The sequence below is a fragment of the Ceratotherium simum genome, chromosome 17, assembly GCF_057802395.1.
Source record: "Ceratotherium simum simum isolate JZ-2026a chromosome 17, ASM5780239v1, whole genome shotgun sequence".
Classification (NCBI taxonomy): Eukaryota; Metazoa; Chordata; class Mammalia; order Perissodactyla; family Rhinocerotidae; genus Ceratotherium; species Ceratotherium simum.
Window position 1 is genome coordinate 55,112,540 of NC_141916.1, and position 17,668 is coordinate 55,130,207.

Here is a 17,668-nt window from a genome sequence, read left to right on the forward strand (position 1 = left end):
ACCCAGCTGGCTGGCTTCTCCTATGGTGATTCCCTCCCCATGGCACAAACAAGGCAACAACATCACAGAGGAGGCTGAGACCACCCCCTCTCCACACATATACATAAACGGAAGGAAGGCCAGATGATTGGGCTGTCAGAAAACACTGCTGTTCACAAAAGCTTGATCTGCCTTGGGGGAGAGGCAGGGAGAGGAGCAGGTACCTTTGCTTTCTGACTCCGTCACACAGATTCAGCTCCCCATCCTTTGCCCAGAGCAGTGCCAGGGCTGGTACTAGTTGAAATCTACACTTGGACATCTCCTCATTTTGTCTTGTCACCATCATTATATATCTGCTGGCTGGATTGTTGGGGACATGTTAGAGGAGCTGCTTTTCCAAAATTCAGATTCTGCTGCTGTCATCATCTTGCGGGCCATGCTGTTTCCATATGATCAGGATGGAGCTCTGGGGACTTGGAGTTCTGAGCTGGCCCCGTGGGACCAGCTTGGGCTTTCATACTAATTATTTTCCAAGGCAGTTTACAGCTGGGTCATTAGTACTCATATTTTTTCATGACACAGTGCATCAGAGGTTTAACACTTAAAGGAAAGGGGGGTGAGTAATGGCTCTGCGCAGAAATTCTATCTGATTGTCCTCCCTGGTCCTAGTGTCTGCCCTCTGTCGGAAATCTGCTCCAACAGGTCGGGAGCAGGTGGAACCCTCAGATGGCCTCTGATCAACCTGGGGTGGCTTTCCAGGGGTGGTGGGATTTTAGGAGCATGTGAATGAGGGTTGCCTTCTACCTACTCACTCTCTCTCCATGTTGACTCTCCTCTTTTACATCCCTGTAGCAATTGATACCAAAGGCATTTATTCGGAGTTTTATGAAGCACAGCCTAGGCCATTTTCTCATGGGGCACTGATTCAGACCACTTGAGAGGTCTGTGTCTTGGGAGGGGATCCTGCCCGGTGGCCTGAAGTGCAGATTGCCCGACCTGCCTCGTAGACATTATCCTGCACCAGGTGGACTCTGCAAAAACTTGTTCCATTTCTTTAGTCACATAGTTTCTGTCATAGGCAGATGAGGACCCTGGTGTTGGCTATTGAAGGAGATCCAGAAGTCCAACTGGAGTGCCAGGGCTTTGACCTTCTGCTCTCCACCCACTCCCCCCTGTTTCTCACTCCCTGTGAGGTGTTCCTTGAGGCCTTCCTTCCCCAGAAGGCTCAGCAAAGCCCACAACATGGCCACAGAACTTCTCTGAGGTGGGGACACCCAGATGATTTAGTGGCCTATCAAGTGGATTTGCATTGTTTATTGGAAATACCCATTATTTATGGTAGCTCATGACCCTAAAACCACAGGCACAAGGCTGTTTTTAGGAATAAGACTAATAAATAATAATCAGGCCCATGATTTATCCGTATGGAGGAAGGGAGCCACTCATTTCCACTTGGAGAAAAGAGCTCTGAAGGGACTGGATTCTCTTTCCAGAGAACTTGGAGGAAATTCCTGTAAGGATTGGGACATCTGAGTGTAAAGAGTTCAAAGGAGATTATAAAAGAAAATCAAAGACATGTGCCTCTCCATGCCTCATCCTTAATCCCCTTCTAGTCACATTTACAAGGTAAGTTTTACAAATTTTCAGATCCTCAGTCCTGATTACTTATTTTTTAGGTGGCTTCAGTTTTAGTTTCCTTATCCCCAAAATATTTAAAAGTGAGAGACAAAATGCAGTTAAGTTACAGTTGAGTTGGCTGCCTGAGGCATACTGGGCAGAAGCACAAATTCCTATTGAAAATTTTCCCTCCTTCCCTCCCTTCTTTCCTTCCTGTCTTCCCATCCTCCTCCTCCTTCCTCCTTCCACATCCCCTTATCTTTCTTCTCTTCGTTCTCCTTCTTTCTCTCTGTCTGTCTTTCTTTCCCCAGTCTCTCTCCTTTGTAACCCAGATATAACACGGAGCCACGGGCAGTCTCTGTTCATGCCCCTGTGCCCATCTTGAAGTAGGACTTTGTCTTTCGGCACACACCTCCTACAAGAACAAATCCAGGATTCTTTGAGCACTGCTAAAGAAAGCAGGTTTGAATGACTCTTTTCTACTCAAGATTCTGTAGAGAGGCAAATGAGGCAGGTCACACTACAAATCACACAGCAGAAGTTAATGAAAATTTCCATTGGGCATCTCTGCCTCCACTCCCCAACCTGTCAGTTACGTTTCTTCTTCTTTGGCAGCAGCCACCTCATCTCCCTCTCTGCCGTTCCCCCTCCCATCACTCTGGCTCTAGCCTTTTCTGGGTCCTGCATCTAACTCCAAAACAATACCCGCATCTCTTATTTTAAGTAGGGAAATTTAACTCTCCTTTGGGTGCTCCCCTCTTGTATCTTCATACCCATTATCCTGCTCAACACACAAAGTTCTCTCCTTAGGACTTGCCCTCCTTGAAATGCGACAGGGAATTTTTAATAGATGACAGATATTTTTTCAATATTTCAAATAATATTTTTTTCATGTCATTCATTCATTCAATAAATGTGCATAGTAGAGTCCATCTGACAACAGCTGTGGTCCTCCCAGAAGATGTATCTCTCTGACTTTGCTCATTGTATAAAGGTCATCCAAACCGTGCACGGCAGGGGCAGGGTGGGATGGGGGTGGGGGAAGTAATAGGGTTAATAGCCACATGGGGGTTCAGAGTTATGAGATCTTAAAACTGAAAGTGACCTTGGAAATCAATGGCCGGCATTTCCACGTGGGCCTCAGAATTGTTTCCTTTAGTTAGGAGGAATGAGAATCAGGCTGAAGAAGGGGATGTGGATCTTGAGCTCAGGGAGGACCGGATAAGCATAAATCAACAGGGCCTCTTTGTAGGGGCAGGATTTGTAGCAAGGAGGAGAAAGGCCTTAAAGGTAAAGATCTGAGGGGTGTTGCTAATGTAGATAAACTAAAGAAGAACTAACAGAGGTGGCAGTGTTAACTGTAAATGGTGAGTACAAATCGTTATCCAACGCTTACTGGGCGAGGCAGTGCAGGGTTGCCCAGTCTGTGCATGGGCTCATGGGGCTGTGTGCGTGTCTGTCCAGGCGTGGCAGGAAGGAGAAAACCACACAACCGTCTACCAGCTGAAGGATATCAGAGATACTTTTCCAGCTTCGTCTCCCATAGAATTATGACCATGTCTCCAGATTCCTTAGCAGGCAGTGCTATTGCCAGAGTTTCCTGGAGGACCTCAGGAAGCTTGGGCTGTGGTTCTGCAGGGTGGGGACAGGGGCTGTGTTGATTAAACTTTCCCAGCTGTGTGCCAGCAGTGTCACCTACCAGCCATGCTCTCCGTTGATAGGTAGAAAGTGATCCGCAATCAACGTGGAAATGATGCCCAGAGCCTTAGGGGCTAGACATGGGCACAAACATCTGGGCTTGGAGGGCCCAGCTGTGTTGTTGAAAGCAAGGCCACTGGACCTGGATGATGATGATGATGATGATGATGTTCAGGACAGTAGGAGCTATTGTTTTTTGAGGTCCACCATGTGCCGCGCACTAGGCTGGGTGCTTTATCAGCATTCCCGTCGTGTCTTCAGGGCAACCCTCTGAGGCAGTATCATCTTCATTTTTATATAACTTCACTCCTCTAATTACATTCTGCATTTGTGCTCAAACAAGTCTGATGCTAAAATCCGAACCTACAGCCATCTCTGTAGCAAAACAAAACAAACAAAAAACTCCTTCCCTTGACACACAGCTGAGCCACAATAGGGTGACTGGGTGCTCTGTCGGTTCAGCGTGGCCTGCCAGGGCCTCTAGGACTGTTCGCCAACATAAGTGAACTGAAGTGGGTTTCGGGATGAAGGGAAGCTTGGAGGTTGAACTAGTTTTCAGTGTTGCTAGCTCTATAGGAGTGTCACCATGTTTCTCAGGGCTTATGGGGACCTGTGAGTACCTCTCATTTCCTTCCAGCCTTAGAGAAATCAAGGCCAGGATCACAGTTGTGATAGGAGTGCTGTGGGGTCTGAGCTTTCCCATTCTCCTGGCCCCTCCAGGGCACTGGGGCCCCAGGGCCTCACGCCTTCCGTGGCAGTGTCCTTAGCAGGCCTCTGCTCATGCTTGGACCACTACTGATGCTCCTGGGCATCACCTGGGCATCACTCATTTGCATAGGATTGCAAATGAGTACAGAGCTCACTGTGCTGAGTGGGAAAGCAGATCATGGAACGGCAGCGTTCTTTTCCCTAGGATCCCCTTCTGCCATGAGAGGGGATGAGAGGGGAGATGACACCTTGCTGCTCACAGAATAAATCTGGAAGAGACTTGGCAGGTTGAAAAAGGCTTTCACAGAGACTTGCTAAATGCAGCTCCTTGAAGGAAGTGGTGAAGTCTTCATTCATCCTGGCATGGTGCCTGGCACACTGCTGGTGACAAATATTTCTCAGGTGTGTCATGTTAGGCTGAGGGGGAGGGGGGGAGGTGAAAGAGATGTGTGATGTAAACATCATCCATCAAAGATCCTGATTTTGAAGTGTGGTGTAGTAAAAACTGTCTTCGGAGACAGGCAGATCTGGGTTCAAATCTTGCTCTGTCACTTACTGGCAAGGCTCTAACTTCTCTGGGCCTCAGTTCCCTATATCCATAAAACTGAGACATAATACAGTAGTTCCCCCTTATTCACGGGGGATACATTCCAAGACCCCCAGTGGATGCCTGAAACTGTGGATAGTACCGAACTCTATAAATACTGTGCTTTTTCCTACCCGTACCTATTTGAGTTGCCACAGCAAACTAGCACAAATTTATTTTTCCTCCTTCACAGTTTTACGGATTGAAGATTTGTTCTTATTGTATATCTTAGAAACTTCAGCATGTGATTTGTTTCTTTCCTTATTAAGTCGAGAACTTGCAACTTTCCACTTGAAGGAAATACTTTACGGCTTCTCTTTGGCATGTGCAAATTGCCAGGAATATTTCTTGCACTTTGGGGCCATTATTAAGTAAATTAAGGGTTACTAGAACACAAGCACTGTGATGCCATGAGAGTCAATCCGATAACGCAGACAACTACTGAATAACGAGAGGGTAGTATACACAGCATGGATACTCTGGACAAAGGGATGATTCACATCCTGGGGGGAACAGAGCAGGTCGGCCCGAGATTTCATCACGCTACTCAGAACAGTGTGCAATTTAAAACTTATGGATTGTTTATTTCTGGAATTTTCCATTTAATATTTTTAGACCATGGTTGACTGTGGGTAACTGAAACTGCAGTAAGCGAATCTGTGGGTAAGGGGGGACTACTGTACCTCCCACACATAGGTAGATGAGAATGAAATGAGATAGCAAATGCATGCACCTTGTGTGATGCCACCTGTAGAGCAGCTTGGAGCAGACAATCTTGTACACATCCCCTTGATCACCCCAGAGGTCACTGCAGCTTTCTGTTTGTGGGTGTTCTCTGGGTGTGGGAGCATGCTCAGCCTGTGCATAGGACAAGCTGGAAGTGCCAGAGAGTCAAGCCCAGTAGTGACTTTCAACCAGTGAGGGCCTCCTGCTTGCTTACCCCTCAGTGTCATGATTCTGAGATGTGCAGCACACAGTCTCTTAGAAGGTCTCCAGCGAGATTGAGTCCCAGTTTCCTGTGGCATTAACCTTTCATGAACACATCCATGTTGTCTTCCCTCCTTTCTCTGTCTCATCACCCCGCTTCCTCACCAAGCTTCCTGGGAGCACCTCCCAAATAAACTACTTACTCCCAAATCCTTGACTTAGAGGGTAACCCAAACTAAGACACAGACAATCAATGAAAGCTACTATTATTGTGATTTTCCAAAGGGCATGGATATAGGTAATTAATATATAGAAATATAAAATACTATAGAAGAAAACACAGAGATTACCAGCTGAAGGCATCTGAGAAGTCTTTGGGAAGGAAATTATGGGTAACATCTGATTTGGATGTTAAAGGATGCAATGGATTTGTACATGAAGAGATGGGTCAAGGAAGGGCATTCCAGGGGAGAGAACAGGGTCATGTGTCCACTTTTCTAATGATTCCTACAAAAGCTACCTGTGAGTCAGGTGGGCAGACAAGTCAGGTGGGTACACACACTGGTCTCATCTGGACGCAAAACTCCCTGGCTGACATGACCCTGGCACTTTGGCCTTGTGCTCAGCACACTTTCAAGCTGTATTTATCAATGTACATGATGCGAGATTAATGCTTTCCTTCTGCCCCTGAAGAGTGTGGTCCAGTAACCTCTTATCTTTGCCAAGCTATTTGTCATGATCTGTGGAGACCCCAACTAAGCCCTCTGCACATCTGTCCACTGGAGCATCCCCTGGGTCTCAAGTCTTCTGAAGGCACTGATGAAGTTTCTGTTCACTGTTTCTCAGAGTCCTTTTTGGGAACATTGGCTGACTCCTCTGCTTGGACCTGATAGAACACACTGGCACTATGACCCCCGAGTTTGAGACATTAGGCCCAGGCTGTGTTTATTTCACTTATCTGATGATCCTTCATCATTTGAGTGAATGAACTCAAGATGTTTCAACCTATCCAGAGGATATAGAAATGAGTACTCTCCTGCTAAAAATGAAGGAGGAGAGAAAGAGAAACAATGTCATGGTGCTCAAGACAAGTCTTGACTGTTTCTTGACTCTAGTTCAGTGGTTAACAAGCCTTTTTCATCAGGGACTTTTGTTCAAGTAAAATCTTATAGAACTGGCAATTATACAGTAAAAGTGAAATCCTCTTGATGAAGCAAGCGTGGTGGAAGTTCTGCTTGCTCAGACTCTTCTTTAAGGGGCACAGTGTGAAACCATGGCTTGAGTGGATAAGAGGAAGGAAGTGGAAGGAGGAAGGTGATGATTGTATATATCCTTGACCTTCTGTAGCTTCATATTACCTGGCAAGCCATTTGGGACCTTCCAGATGAGGTTCAATTCTGATGTGCCAGAGAGATGGATCTCTTGGTTTCTACTCTGAAGGAGTAAGCTGAGAGACAATGGCTCATGTCACAGAGTCAAAACTCTGGAGAAGTAAGAAATTTGTTTCTCAGTCTTATCAACTTTGCCCTTCTCTTTCAGAGGTTCCAAAAACAGAACAGACTTTTGAAGAGCGCCTGATACTCAAAGCTTTCTTGCTAAAGTTTGTCAATGCCTACTCGCCCATCTTCTATGTGGCCTTTTTCAAGGGGAGGTGAGTATATCAGTGTCATACATGGAAGAGTAATTAGTCGCCAGGATTGGGTCCTCCATTAGAGTCAGCCTGTCCCCATTGTTAATTCACATCCTCAGCCCCATTCCCCACTCCTGCCCCCACCTGGCTGTTCATGAAGCAGTGGTATTTAGCATGCTAAATCATTTTGGATTAGCATCTTCAGATTCTGATAAACAGGGAAACTCTACAGGGATATGGCTCTGGGGTCTGAAGGGTTAGTCTTAGAAGAATTCGTGTCTGCCCACTTTGAGGGTGAGGGAGGAGGGAATTTCATGTCTATCCAGTGACTCTTAGGTCTTGCAATGCAAGTCTGATGCTAACTACCTAGAATTAGTGCAGACTTCACAGATTAAGGGCACAGTCTTCCATAAGGCTTACTATGGATACACTTCAGATACTAGCTACAAGCTCTGGGGTTCCCAGGCCACTAATGATTCTGACCAGCTGGCTACAACCACTAACCCCTCAAGTTTGATAATTCACTAGAACAACTTACAGAACTCAGGAATGTGCTGTACTTAAATTACAGTTTTATTACAGCAAAAGAATACAAATTCAAACCAGCAAATGGGAGAGACGCATAGGGCAAGGTCTAGGAGGGTCCTAAAACGAGGCTTCCATGTCCTCAGGATGTGTCAGCTTCCTGGCACATCAATGATCAATGTGTACCATCAAGCAGGAAGCTCACCTAAGCTTCAGTGTCCAGAGTTTTTATTGGGGTTCCATTATGTAGGCATGATTGATTGAATCATTGATCATGTGATTGAACTCAATCTGCAGTCCCCCTCACCTCCCCTGAGGTCAGGCTGCTTTCACTTGGCTCAAAGGCCCAGCTGTCTAATCACATGGTTGGTCTTTCTGGCATGGCCTCCCCCACCCTGAGTGATCTCATTAGCATAAATTTAGGTATAGTCCCGGGGACCAACTATGAATAACAAAGACACTCCTATTGGGAAATTCCAAGGATTTAAAGGCTCCTCCAGGAACCAGGGACAATGACCTTTCACATTCTTTATTATACAATAGATCTGGATGTAAAATCACTTCTGATAAATATTTTTTATGGTCAGATCAGTTGGCTACCTATAAGGAGATTTCCCAGGAGGCATCAACTATGTTAGGAAAGCTTCCCTAAAACTAAAAGCTCATCAAGCAGGCATTGATAGTAAGAACTGTCATCATCCACACTTGATAATTTCTTATAAATATGTTTGTGACCCAAACCACAACCCCTTTCCCAGGACCTCTGCCCTTGACCCTCATGAAATTATAGTAGCAGAGAGACTGTCCTTATAAATGATTATATACTTTGTTGCTTTCCATCCAGATTTAATATCAATAGCAAACTGCATACATATGATATTCTAGGCCAAAAAAAATAAAATAAAGTCCTGACCCATAGATAAACTTGTGGAAATTGAAAGAGTCTTGGCAACAGCACATTGCAATCTGCAGTAAGTGTTGTAATAAGGGGCATAGAGAAAGTGTTTGTGGGACACTTAATTATGAACAGAGACAAGAAGACTTCACAGAGAAGGAAAGATTTAAGCTGAGCTTCAAATAGACTAGTAGGATTTCAACAGGTGGATGAGGGGATGACATTTCAATTAAGTAGGATTCTTCTGATTACCTGTCTTTTACCTTTCTGTGTCCCCCTCCTGCCCAGTCTCCTTATCCCTCAATAAAATAGACCCTTAGGTCTTAGAAGAGGGATGAGGCAGGCTTCTTCTATTCCTTTGAATATTTTCAGTAAGAACTCTAGAGTTTTCTTTTCTGATCCCAGGAATCTCCACTTGCAACTTTAGTCCAGCTCATCCTTCATTTCCTGGGAAATTAGGTACACTCACTGAGGAGTTGCAATCAGAACTCGATTCTTGACACCAGTTAAGGGAAAAAGGTGCACAGACAGCACACTTAGAGATAATCCAAACTTCATTGTATTTAGGCTCAGAAGTTATTGGACACACGCACTTGTTACCTTCCCAGCCCCACACCAGCCCCATCCTCAGCCCCTATCTCCTGCAATTTCATTCGGTTAAGAGGTGAACCTTAGGTGTTGTAGGTTATTGTTAGCTGATGACAGGGTGTGAATTCCTGTCCCTGGGTGATTTAGCACCCACCCTGGCCAGGACTTTCCAGGAGGACATTGAGCGGTGGCTATTCCACTCAGCAGGCATACATACCCTCAAGCAGTCCTGACATTCTCTTTCCCTAACTCTTCCCTCACTTCTCGATTTCAGGTTTGTGGGCAGACCTGGAAGCTATGTTTATGTGTTTGATGGTTACCGCATGGAAGAGGCAAGTACAGCCACTGGTGTTTCATGCCTGGCTAGTGGTTTGTAGGTGCACCTGCCCCCTCCAGCCCCATCCTTGCCCCATTGCAGCATGGTTTAATTCACACTCTTGATTCTCTGAGCCCCACTTGGTCTAACTGCTCCTTCCTTTTCTTCTTCTCCCTGCAGTGTGCTCCAGGTGGCTGCCTCATGGAGCTCTGCATTCAGCTCAGCATCATCATGTTGGGAAAGCAATTGATCCAGAACAACATCTTCGAGATCGGAGTCCCGTATGTAATGAACACCTCTCATCTCTCTCCTTCCTGTCAGGGCCTAGCCCAGCCGTGCCAGACTTTCAGCAGAATTTTTATGGCTTCTCCTCTTCTAAGATAGCTTGGCTATTCAATTCTTTGTCCACTTGCCAATAACTTTCCCATGAGGGAGGGCTCCTCCCACAAACCTTGTTTGCCAATCCGGTTTGGGATGTTTCAGGCTCACTTGCTTAATTACACATAACAAGTAAGTGGCAAAGCTAAGAATCAGGTATCTCTGACCTCGAAGTGCATAATATTATTTTTGTTGCAGTATAGTTGACATACAATATTACGTTAGTCTCAGGTGTACAACATAATGATTCAACATTTGCATACATTATGAAATGATCACCACAATAAGTCTAGTAACCATCTGTTACCATACAAAGTTATTACAATATTATTGACTATATTCCCCATGCTGTATGTTAACTGGAAGTTTGTACCTCTTAATCTGCTTCACTTATTTTGCCCACCTCCCCACCCCCTCCCCTCTGGCAACCACCAGTTTGTTCTCTATATCTATGAGTCTGTTTCTGTTTTGAGTTGTTTGTTTATTTGTTTTGTTTTTAGATTCCAAACATAAGTGAAATCATATGGTATTTGTCTTTCTCTGTCTGACTTATTTCACTTAGCTTAATACCCTGTAGGTCCATCCATGTTGTCACAAATGGCAAGACTTTATTCTTTCTTATGGCTGAGTAATATTCCATTGTATGTATATACCACATCTTCATCCATTCATCTATTCATGGACACTTAGGTTGCTTCCATATCTTGGCTATTGTAAATAATGCTGCAGTGAACATAGGGATGCATATCTTTTTGAATTAGTGTTTTCATTTTCTTTGGATGAATACCCAGAAGTGGAATTGCTGGATTGTATGGTAGTTCTATTTTTAATTTTTTGAGGAATCTCCATACTGTTTTCCACAGTGGCTGCACCAATTTACATTCCCACCAGCAGTGCATGAGGATTCCCTTTTCTCCACATCCTCGCCAACACTTCTTATTTCTTGTCTTTTTGATAATAGCCATTCTAACAGGTGTGAGGTAATATCTCATTGTGGTTTTGATTTACATTTCCCTGATGATTAGGGATATTGGGCATCTTTTCATGTGTCTATTGGCCATCTATGTCTTCTTTGGAAAAATGTCTGTTCAGGTCCTCTGCCCATTTTTTAATAGGATTGTCTGTTTTTTTGATATTGAGTTGTATGAGTCCTTTATTTATTTTGCATATTAACCCCTTATTGGATATATCATTTGCAAATATCTTCTCCTATTCAGTAGGTTGCGTTTTCATTTTGGTGATAGTTTCCTTCCCTGTGCAAAAGCTTTTTAATTTGGTGTAGTCCCATTTGTTTATTTTGCTTTTGTTACCCTTATCTGAGCAGACAGAGCCAAAAAAATATTGCTAGAATTGATGTCAAAGAGCTTACTGCCTATGTTTTCTTCTAGGAGTTTTATGGTTTTAGGTCTTAATTCAAGTCTTTAATCCATTTTATTTTTGTATGTGGTGTAAGAAACTGGTCTAGTTTCATTCTTTTGCATTTAGCTGTTGAGTTTTCCCGGCACCGTTTATTGAAGAGACTGTCTTTCCCCCATTATATATTGTTTCCTTTGTCATAGATTGATTGACCATGTAAGTGTGGATTTATTTCTGGGCTCTCTCTTCTGTTCCATTGATCTATGTGAATATTTTTGTGCCAGTACCATACTGTTTTGATTATTATAGCTTTGTAGTGTAGTTTTAAATTAGGGACTGTAGTACCTCCAGCTTTGTTCTTCTTTCTCAAGATTGCTTTGGCTATTTGAAGTCTTTTGTGGTTTCACACAAATTTTAAGATTATGTGTTTTAGTTCTGTGAAAAATCTGGTATTTTGATAGGGATTGCATTGAATCTGTAGATTGCTTTGGGTAGTTATGGACATTTAAACAATATTAATTCTTCCAATCCATGAGCATGGTATATCTTTTGTTTGTGTCATCTTCAATTTCTTTCATCAATGTCTTACAGCTTTCAGTATACACGTCTTTCACCTCCTTGGTTAAATTATTCCTAGATATTTTATTCATTTTGATGCAATTGTAAATGGAATTGTTTTCTTAATGTCTATTTCTGATATTTCATTATTAGTGTATAGAAACACAATAGATTTCTCTATATTAATTTTGCATCTTGCAACTTTACTGAATTCATTTATTAGTTCTAGTAGCTTTTTGATGGAGTCTTTCAGGCTTTCTATATATAGTATCATGTCTTCTGCAAATAGTGATAGTTTTACTTCTTCCTTTCTAATTTGGATGCCTTTTATTTCTTTTTCTTGTCTTGCTTCTGTGGCTAGGACTTTGAATACTATGTTGATCAAAAGTCAGCATCCTTCTCTTGTTTTTGATGCTAGAGGAAAAGCTTTCAGCTTTTCATAGTTGAGGATGATGTTAGCTGCAGGTTTGTTATATATAGCCTTTATTATGTTGAGGTATGTTCCCTCTATCCCCACTTTATTGAGAATTTTTATCATAAATGGATATGGAATTTTGTCAATGCTTTTTCTGTATCTATTGAGATGATCCTATGATTTTTATACAATGTTTTATTAATGTGGTATATCACGTTGATTGATTTGTGGATGTTGAACCATTCTTGCATCCCTGGAATAAATCCCACTTGATCATGGTGTATGATCCTTTTAATGTATTGTCGAATTCAATTTGCTGATATTTGTTGAGGATTTTTGCATCTATGTTCATCAGAGATATTTTTTGTAGGATATTCCCGTCTTTGTCTGGTTTTGGTATCAGGGTAATGCTGGCCTAATAGAATGAGTTTGGAAGCATTCCTTCCTCTTTAATTTTTTGGAATGATTTGAGAAGCATAGATATTAACTCTTCTTTAAATGTTTGGTAGAATTCACCTGTGAAGCTGTCTGGTCCTGTGCTTTTCTTTGTTGGGAGTTTTTTGATTATTGATTCAATTTTGTTACTAGTAATTGGTCTGTCAGATTTTCTATTTCTTCCTGATTCAGTCTTGGAAGATTATATGTTTCTGGGAATTTATCCATTTCTTCTAGGTTGTTCAATTGTTATGTATAATTGTTCCTGGTAGTCTCTTATGATCTGTCAAGTGGCATAAAATTTTTAATGCTATCTGTTCTCCTAGTGAACAAATCAAGGAGACTTTCAGTGTGGTAGATAGATGAATATGAAAGAAACATAACGTAATCATTTCCAAAAATCTCTAAGAAACTGTAGAATATATGATCTTAGGAGGGGAAGGATGCATAGTTGGTAAAATGCAGAATAGATTTTCATGTGGATTCACTACTCTTCCCTCCCATGTGGTTTTATATAAATTTTATAGAAGAACTTCTTTCAGTTAGGTTTTGCATTGAATAGTCACGAAAATGAATGCTGACTCACAGGGACTGGACCTAAAAGAAAAGAGGATGCAACAAGCAAAGATCTACCTTCAGGTCAAAGGAAAATGTAGCCCCCTCTGCCTTTCATTTCTATTGCTTTTTGGTGTTAAAAAGAATCTGTTTCAGGGGATATTTTCAGTTAGCCTGGCATCAACCAGCCAGGGAACAACACAGATGATCAGGAGTAACTCTCATAGGCTGGGCCAATTCTGATTAGGAGGACAGGATGGACAATTTGTACCAGACCCAGGGTTCCTTGCAAATCCTTTGCAAGGTTAACTCTTCTAGGATGCAATCATCAGACAGACCCCATGGGGGTAGGTGAAGATACTACCATACACTCTATATCCCTCTTGGAGATTTATTATTCACGTTATATTAATGGTCCTGCAATAAAGAAACTTGTTTAATTCTTTTCGTTCCAACTGTATTTGTTCGTGTTATTGGCCAAGGTTCTTAACTGCAGACATTGGAATTCACTCTGGCTAGTTTAAGCAGCAAAAGGATTTAAGAAGAATAAATGGCTAATGGAATATTATTTAAGGGCAAGAGAGCCAGGCTCTGTGCTACATAATCAGGAATAACACTATCCACACTGCAGGAGGGGTTACAGGGAATACCACTGCCTCCATCTCTTGGCTCATATGGCTCAGATATTAAAAGATGAGAATTGCATACCAAAGAGTCACATCCACAAAAACTGCAATCTGAACCTAACCAGCTGTCTTCATCTGCTTGGGTTGCTACAACAAAATAACATAGCCTAGTTGGCTTAAACAACAGATATTTATTTTTCATAGTTCTTGAGGCCATGAAGTCCAAGGTCAAGGTGCCAGCAGATTTGGTTCTTGATGAGGGCCACCATCTCACTATATGCTCACATGACCTCTTTGTCTGTACATGGAGAGAGAAAGCTTTGGTGTCTCTTCCTCTTCTCATAAAGGCACTAATCTCATCATGAGGGAGTCCCATCCTCATGACCTCATCTAAACCTCATTACTTCCCAAAGGCCCCATCTTCTGTATCACATTGGGAGTTCGGGCTTTGACATATGAATTCTGGAGGGAACATAAACATTCAGTCCATAACACCAGCCACTCTGTGTTCTTTAACTTGTGTGCAAGATTTATATTCAATTAAATAAAGAATTATATATATGAAATGTCCTTTATCTTCTCAGAGTTTAGTTATTTAGTTTGGGAGACAAAATAGATTGCATGTGACTGGGTGCTCTGTATGTGATACAAACTCAGGATTCAGAGTAAGTAAAGGTCAGGCAAGGAGCAGTCAAAGAAGGCTTCATAAGCAAAAGGGTTTCCTCCAGGCTGTGTCTGTGTCTTGAAAGAAGGCTGCCACCATCATATATAACAAGTTGGTCTGCCATTATTTTGTTTAAGGAAACAATTTCTCTTGGGTGTGGATATATTTTCTAAACAAACAACAGACTGACTCAAGCCTATCAAAACACCTCCTGACCCAGGTGGTGCTACAGATGGAGAAGGTAAGGCCCAGAGAGATGGTGGCTCCCTGCCCAGAGTCTTAGGGCACGTCAGAGTCAAGGCAAAGGCAAGAGCCCAGAATCTCTTTCAATCTGTTTAAAGGTTTCTGAGTGCTAAGTTCCTTGGGTTGAATGGAACTGTTAGAGGATATATGATCCATTTCCTTTCTCCATGGAAAACTACACCAGAGTCACTGCTTCCATGGGGGCTATAACAGTCTGAAAGATCTCCAGAAAAAGCTGTTCTTTGGTCTTCCTCAGAAACACACTTACAGAGCTAAAGTTATGATGGAAAAAATTTAGTTTACCTGAAAAGAGAAACCCTTTTTAATGAGATCCCTACTTCAAGGAATGAGAATCCTCAATATTCCTTCATAACACTTTGTCATCTCAGTCTTCAGAATGGGTCTCACCACCAACAACCATTAATTAGACTGAATGCTTAGGGTGTTTTTCTGCCCCTACACTGGGACAATCTCAGGGGGCCCTTGGGCACATGCTTTTCTTGGAGGAGGATTGGTGAGAACGTTGGTGTCTGGGCGTCTCATTCCACCTCTCTGCTTAAGTTAGCCTCTAGTCATCAGTCAGGCAGTTGTCAGTCTTGAGAAACTCAACTCTCAACTGCTCTGTTCCCGGCTTTGATTGAAAGTCACTCAGTGATAGTTATCAAGCAAAGCTGGCAAAACACATGGTTGCTGTTCTCTAGGAGCTTACCATCTCAGGGAGCCCACATTTGTTATGGACAAATATCCAGAAAATATACTGACCAAAAAAGATGCAACAAAGCCACATATGGCCCCTTTGAAGCTGTGACACCAGCCCCTCCACCGCTACTACAAAGGAAAGTCTCCATTCCCTTTTAAACATGTGGAGAAGACACCGGTCTTTCCAGTATGTTGTTATTCTGCTCTGGATGGAATTGTATACAGCTTGTGGGCATGAGATGCCCTTTTTTCATTCCTAGACGTCTGCTCTACCACTTAGCCCATCTCTCTGGACCCAGAAGCCTTTTATAGAGTGTGAGAGAGGCAAGAACTCAGGCATATGGTCGGACAGTGTGTTGGCATGTTCCTCACCCATCAACTCCATCAGTTCCATAACAGGTAAAACTAACACACAGCTGTTTGCCTTGAAGGCTAAATTTTCTTGCTTATGCCTGATGTGTGTTTAATACACCACACTTTAATTGATGGAAATTACATATTAATGTATAAAGCTATGAGCAAGTCACTTCTTTAAGTCTCATTGTCCTCATCTCTTGATGAAAATCATGGCTTTGTAATCATCTCTAAGGTACTTTCATTTCAGCTCCAGCGTTCTATGAACCTCTCATCTATTCAATGAAACTAGTCACTGATGATTTCCAATACAAGTCATTTCTGTTTCAAAAGGTTTTTTCTCATTTAAGTTTCTAGTCTAAAGGACACATACAACATAATTATGTGGTTAAATTCAGGGATGTAGAGCTAAAGTTCTTCCACATTTAGACCAAGGCCTTTCATCTCCAGCATTCTCTATAATTCCACAGGTTGGGTTTTGAGTTTGTCACATGAAAGTACTATAATTATGACTATTGGATCTTTCCCTCCCTACTCAGAGCCCACTCTCAATAAATTAGACCCATCCAATCCAGAGTTCAAGCACCTGGCGATACCTTTATGTATGACATGATTGAGAAACATAAAATAAGCAATTAAAAAAGGAAGTCTTTCATGGTCAAAAGAGAAAAGACAGTTGAGCCTGACAGTGAGGAAGAAGTAGTATAAATTATAAAAATTAGACCCAGTGGTCTTTAACTCTTTGGTGGATGTAGCACATCTCTGTAAGGCAGAGATTGTCAACAGATCTGGGTTTAAATCCAGGCATTACGGTATACTTACTGTGTGACCTTGGGAAAGTTGTTCTAGAAAGATTTTTATCCAACACGTTATGTAAAAATACAGCTTAGATATATGCCCAGCTATCTAGAAAATAGAAAATATGGACATGTGAGAAAGGAAGAACCATTCTTGGGGGTTACAGGTAGCCAAGGTGTTACTGAGTGTCATTGGATTTGTGTTTACAAGTGATGCTTTCGTAGTGTTACAAGTCCAGGGAGTAAGACTGAGAAAACCACCTCGGGAACACTGCTTTTTTCTTCTGTTCTGGGCCTAATGGCTTTTGGTTCACAGTGTAGCTCTTACGTCTTTCAGAACCTGCATCAAAGTTTTTCCCCAAGGGAGATAAATATTAATCTTAAATGCAAGGTTTGATTTTTAAAAATAGGAGCAAGTCTGAGGAGTTAGGTAGGTGATCATAATAGACAAGAAGATTTGGGGTAAAAAATATGATGAGGTAATACAGTTGTAAGGTTGATCAATCTCAGCGGCATCATCTACTTCTGAAAGCGATGTTCTAAGATTCTTCCAAAGAAAATTTAAAAATGTTAAAGACTACTGAATTGACATTTTTTAGTAAGTAGGTAGTCAGCTATAATTTATCTATCTCCCTGACGGTGCAACATTCTGATTAGATTCTGTGTGTGTGAGTATGTGTATGTGTGTGCATGTTACAAAAATTACCACAACTGCAATTCTGAGGGCTTTGAGAATCTTACACTCTAACAGGCTTCTTGAATTAGATTGTTTCCCAATCTTCAGTCATTTGTGAGCCAACTTTTAAATTGTTTCTCCACATCTACCTAAACAGCTATTTACGTACTAATTTCCTCTAAACCAATTCACTTTTTATTTAAACCCATAACATTTCTGAAAATGGAAAACTAACACTATCAGTTACCAGGAATAGCAAATAACAATAGAAAGAAATACAGCAAAAACAAAACACTATTAACCAATGACATTAGCCTAAGACCCGCATTCTCTTTATTAAAAAGGAAGACGCACAAGCACGGGGGAGCTGTTAAAGGTGTCCCAGCAGCAGACAGGGATTTTCTCCTTGACTGCAATCAGAGGGACCAAATGAGAACAGGAAA

The 17,668-nt window shown here is 42.1% G+C and overlaps 1 protein-coding gene across 1 annotated transcript in view; it reads left to right on the plus strand.

Moving 5' to 3' along the window:
- The window catches only part of ANO2 (anoctamin 2), a 331,112-nt gene that overhangs the window by 272,108 nt on the left and 41,336 nt on the right, over window positions 1-17,668 (plus strand). Inside the window, exons 19-21 of the mRNA XM_087441928.1 lie at window positions 7,055-7,166; window positions 9,428-9,485; window positions 9,650-9,750. Coding sequence (XP_087298054.1) covers window positions 7,055-7,166; window positions 9,428-9,485; window positions 9,650-9,750 — 271 coding nt within the window. The remainder of the gene's footprint in view (window positions 1-7,054; window positions 7,167-9,427; window positions 9,486-9,649; window positions 9,751-17,668) is intronic.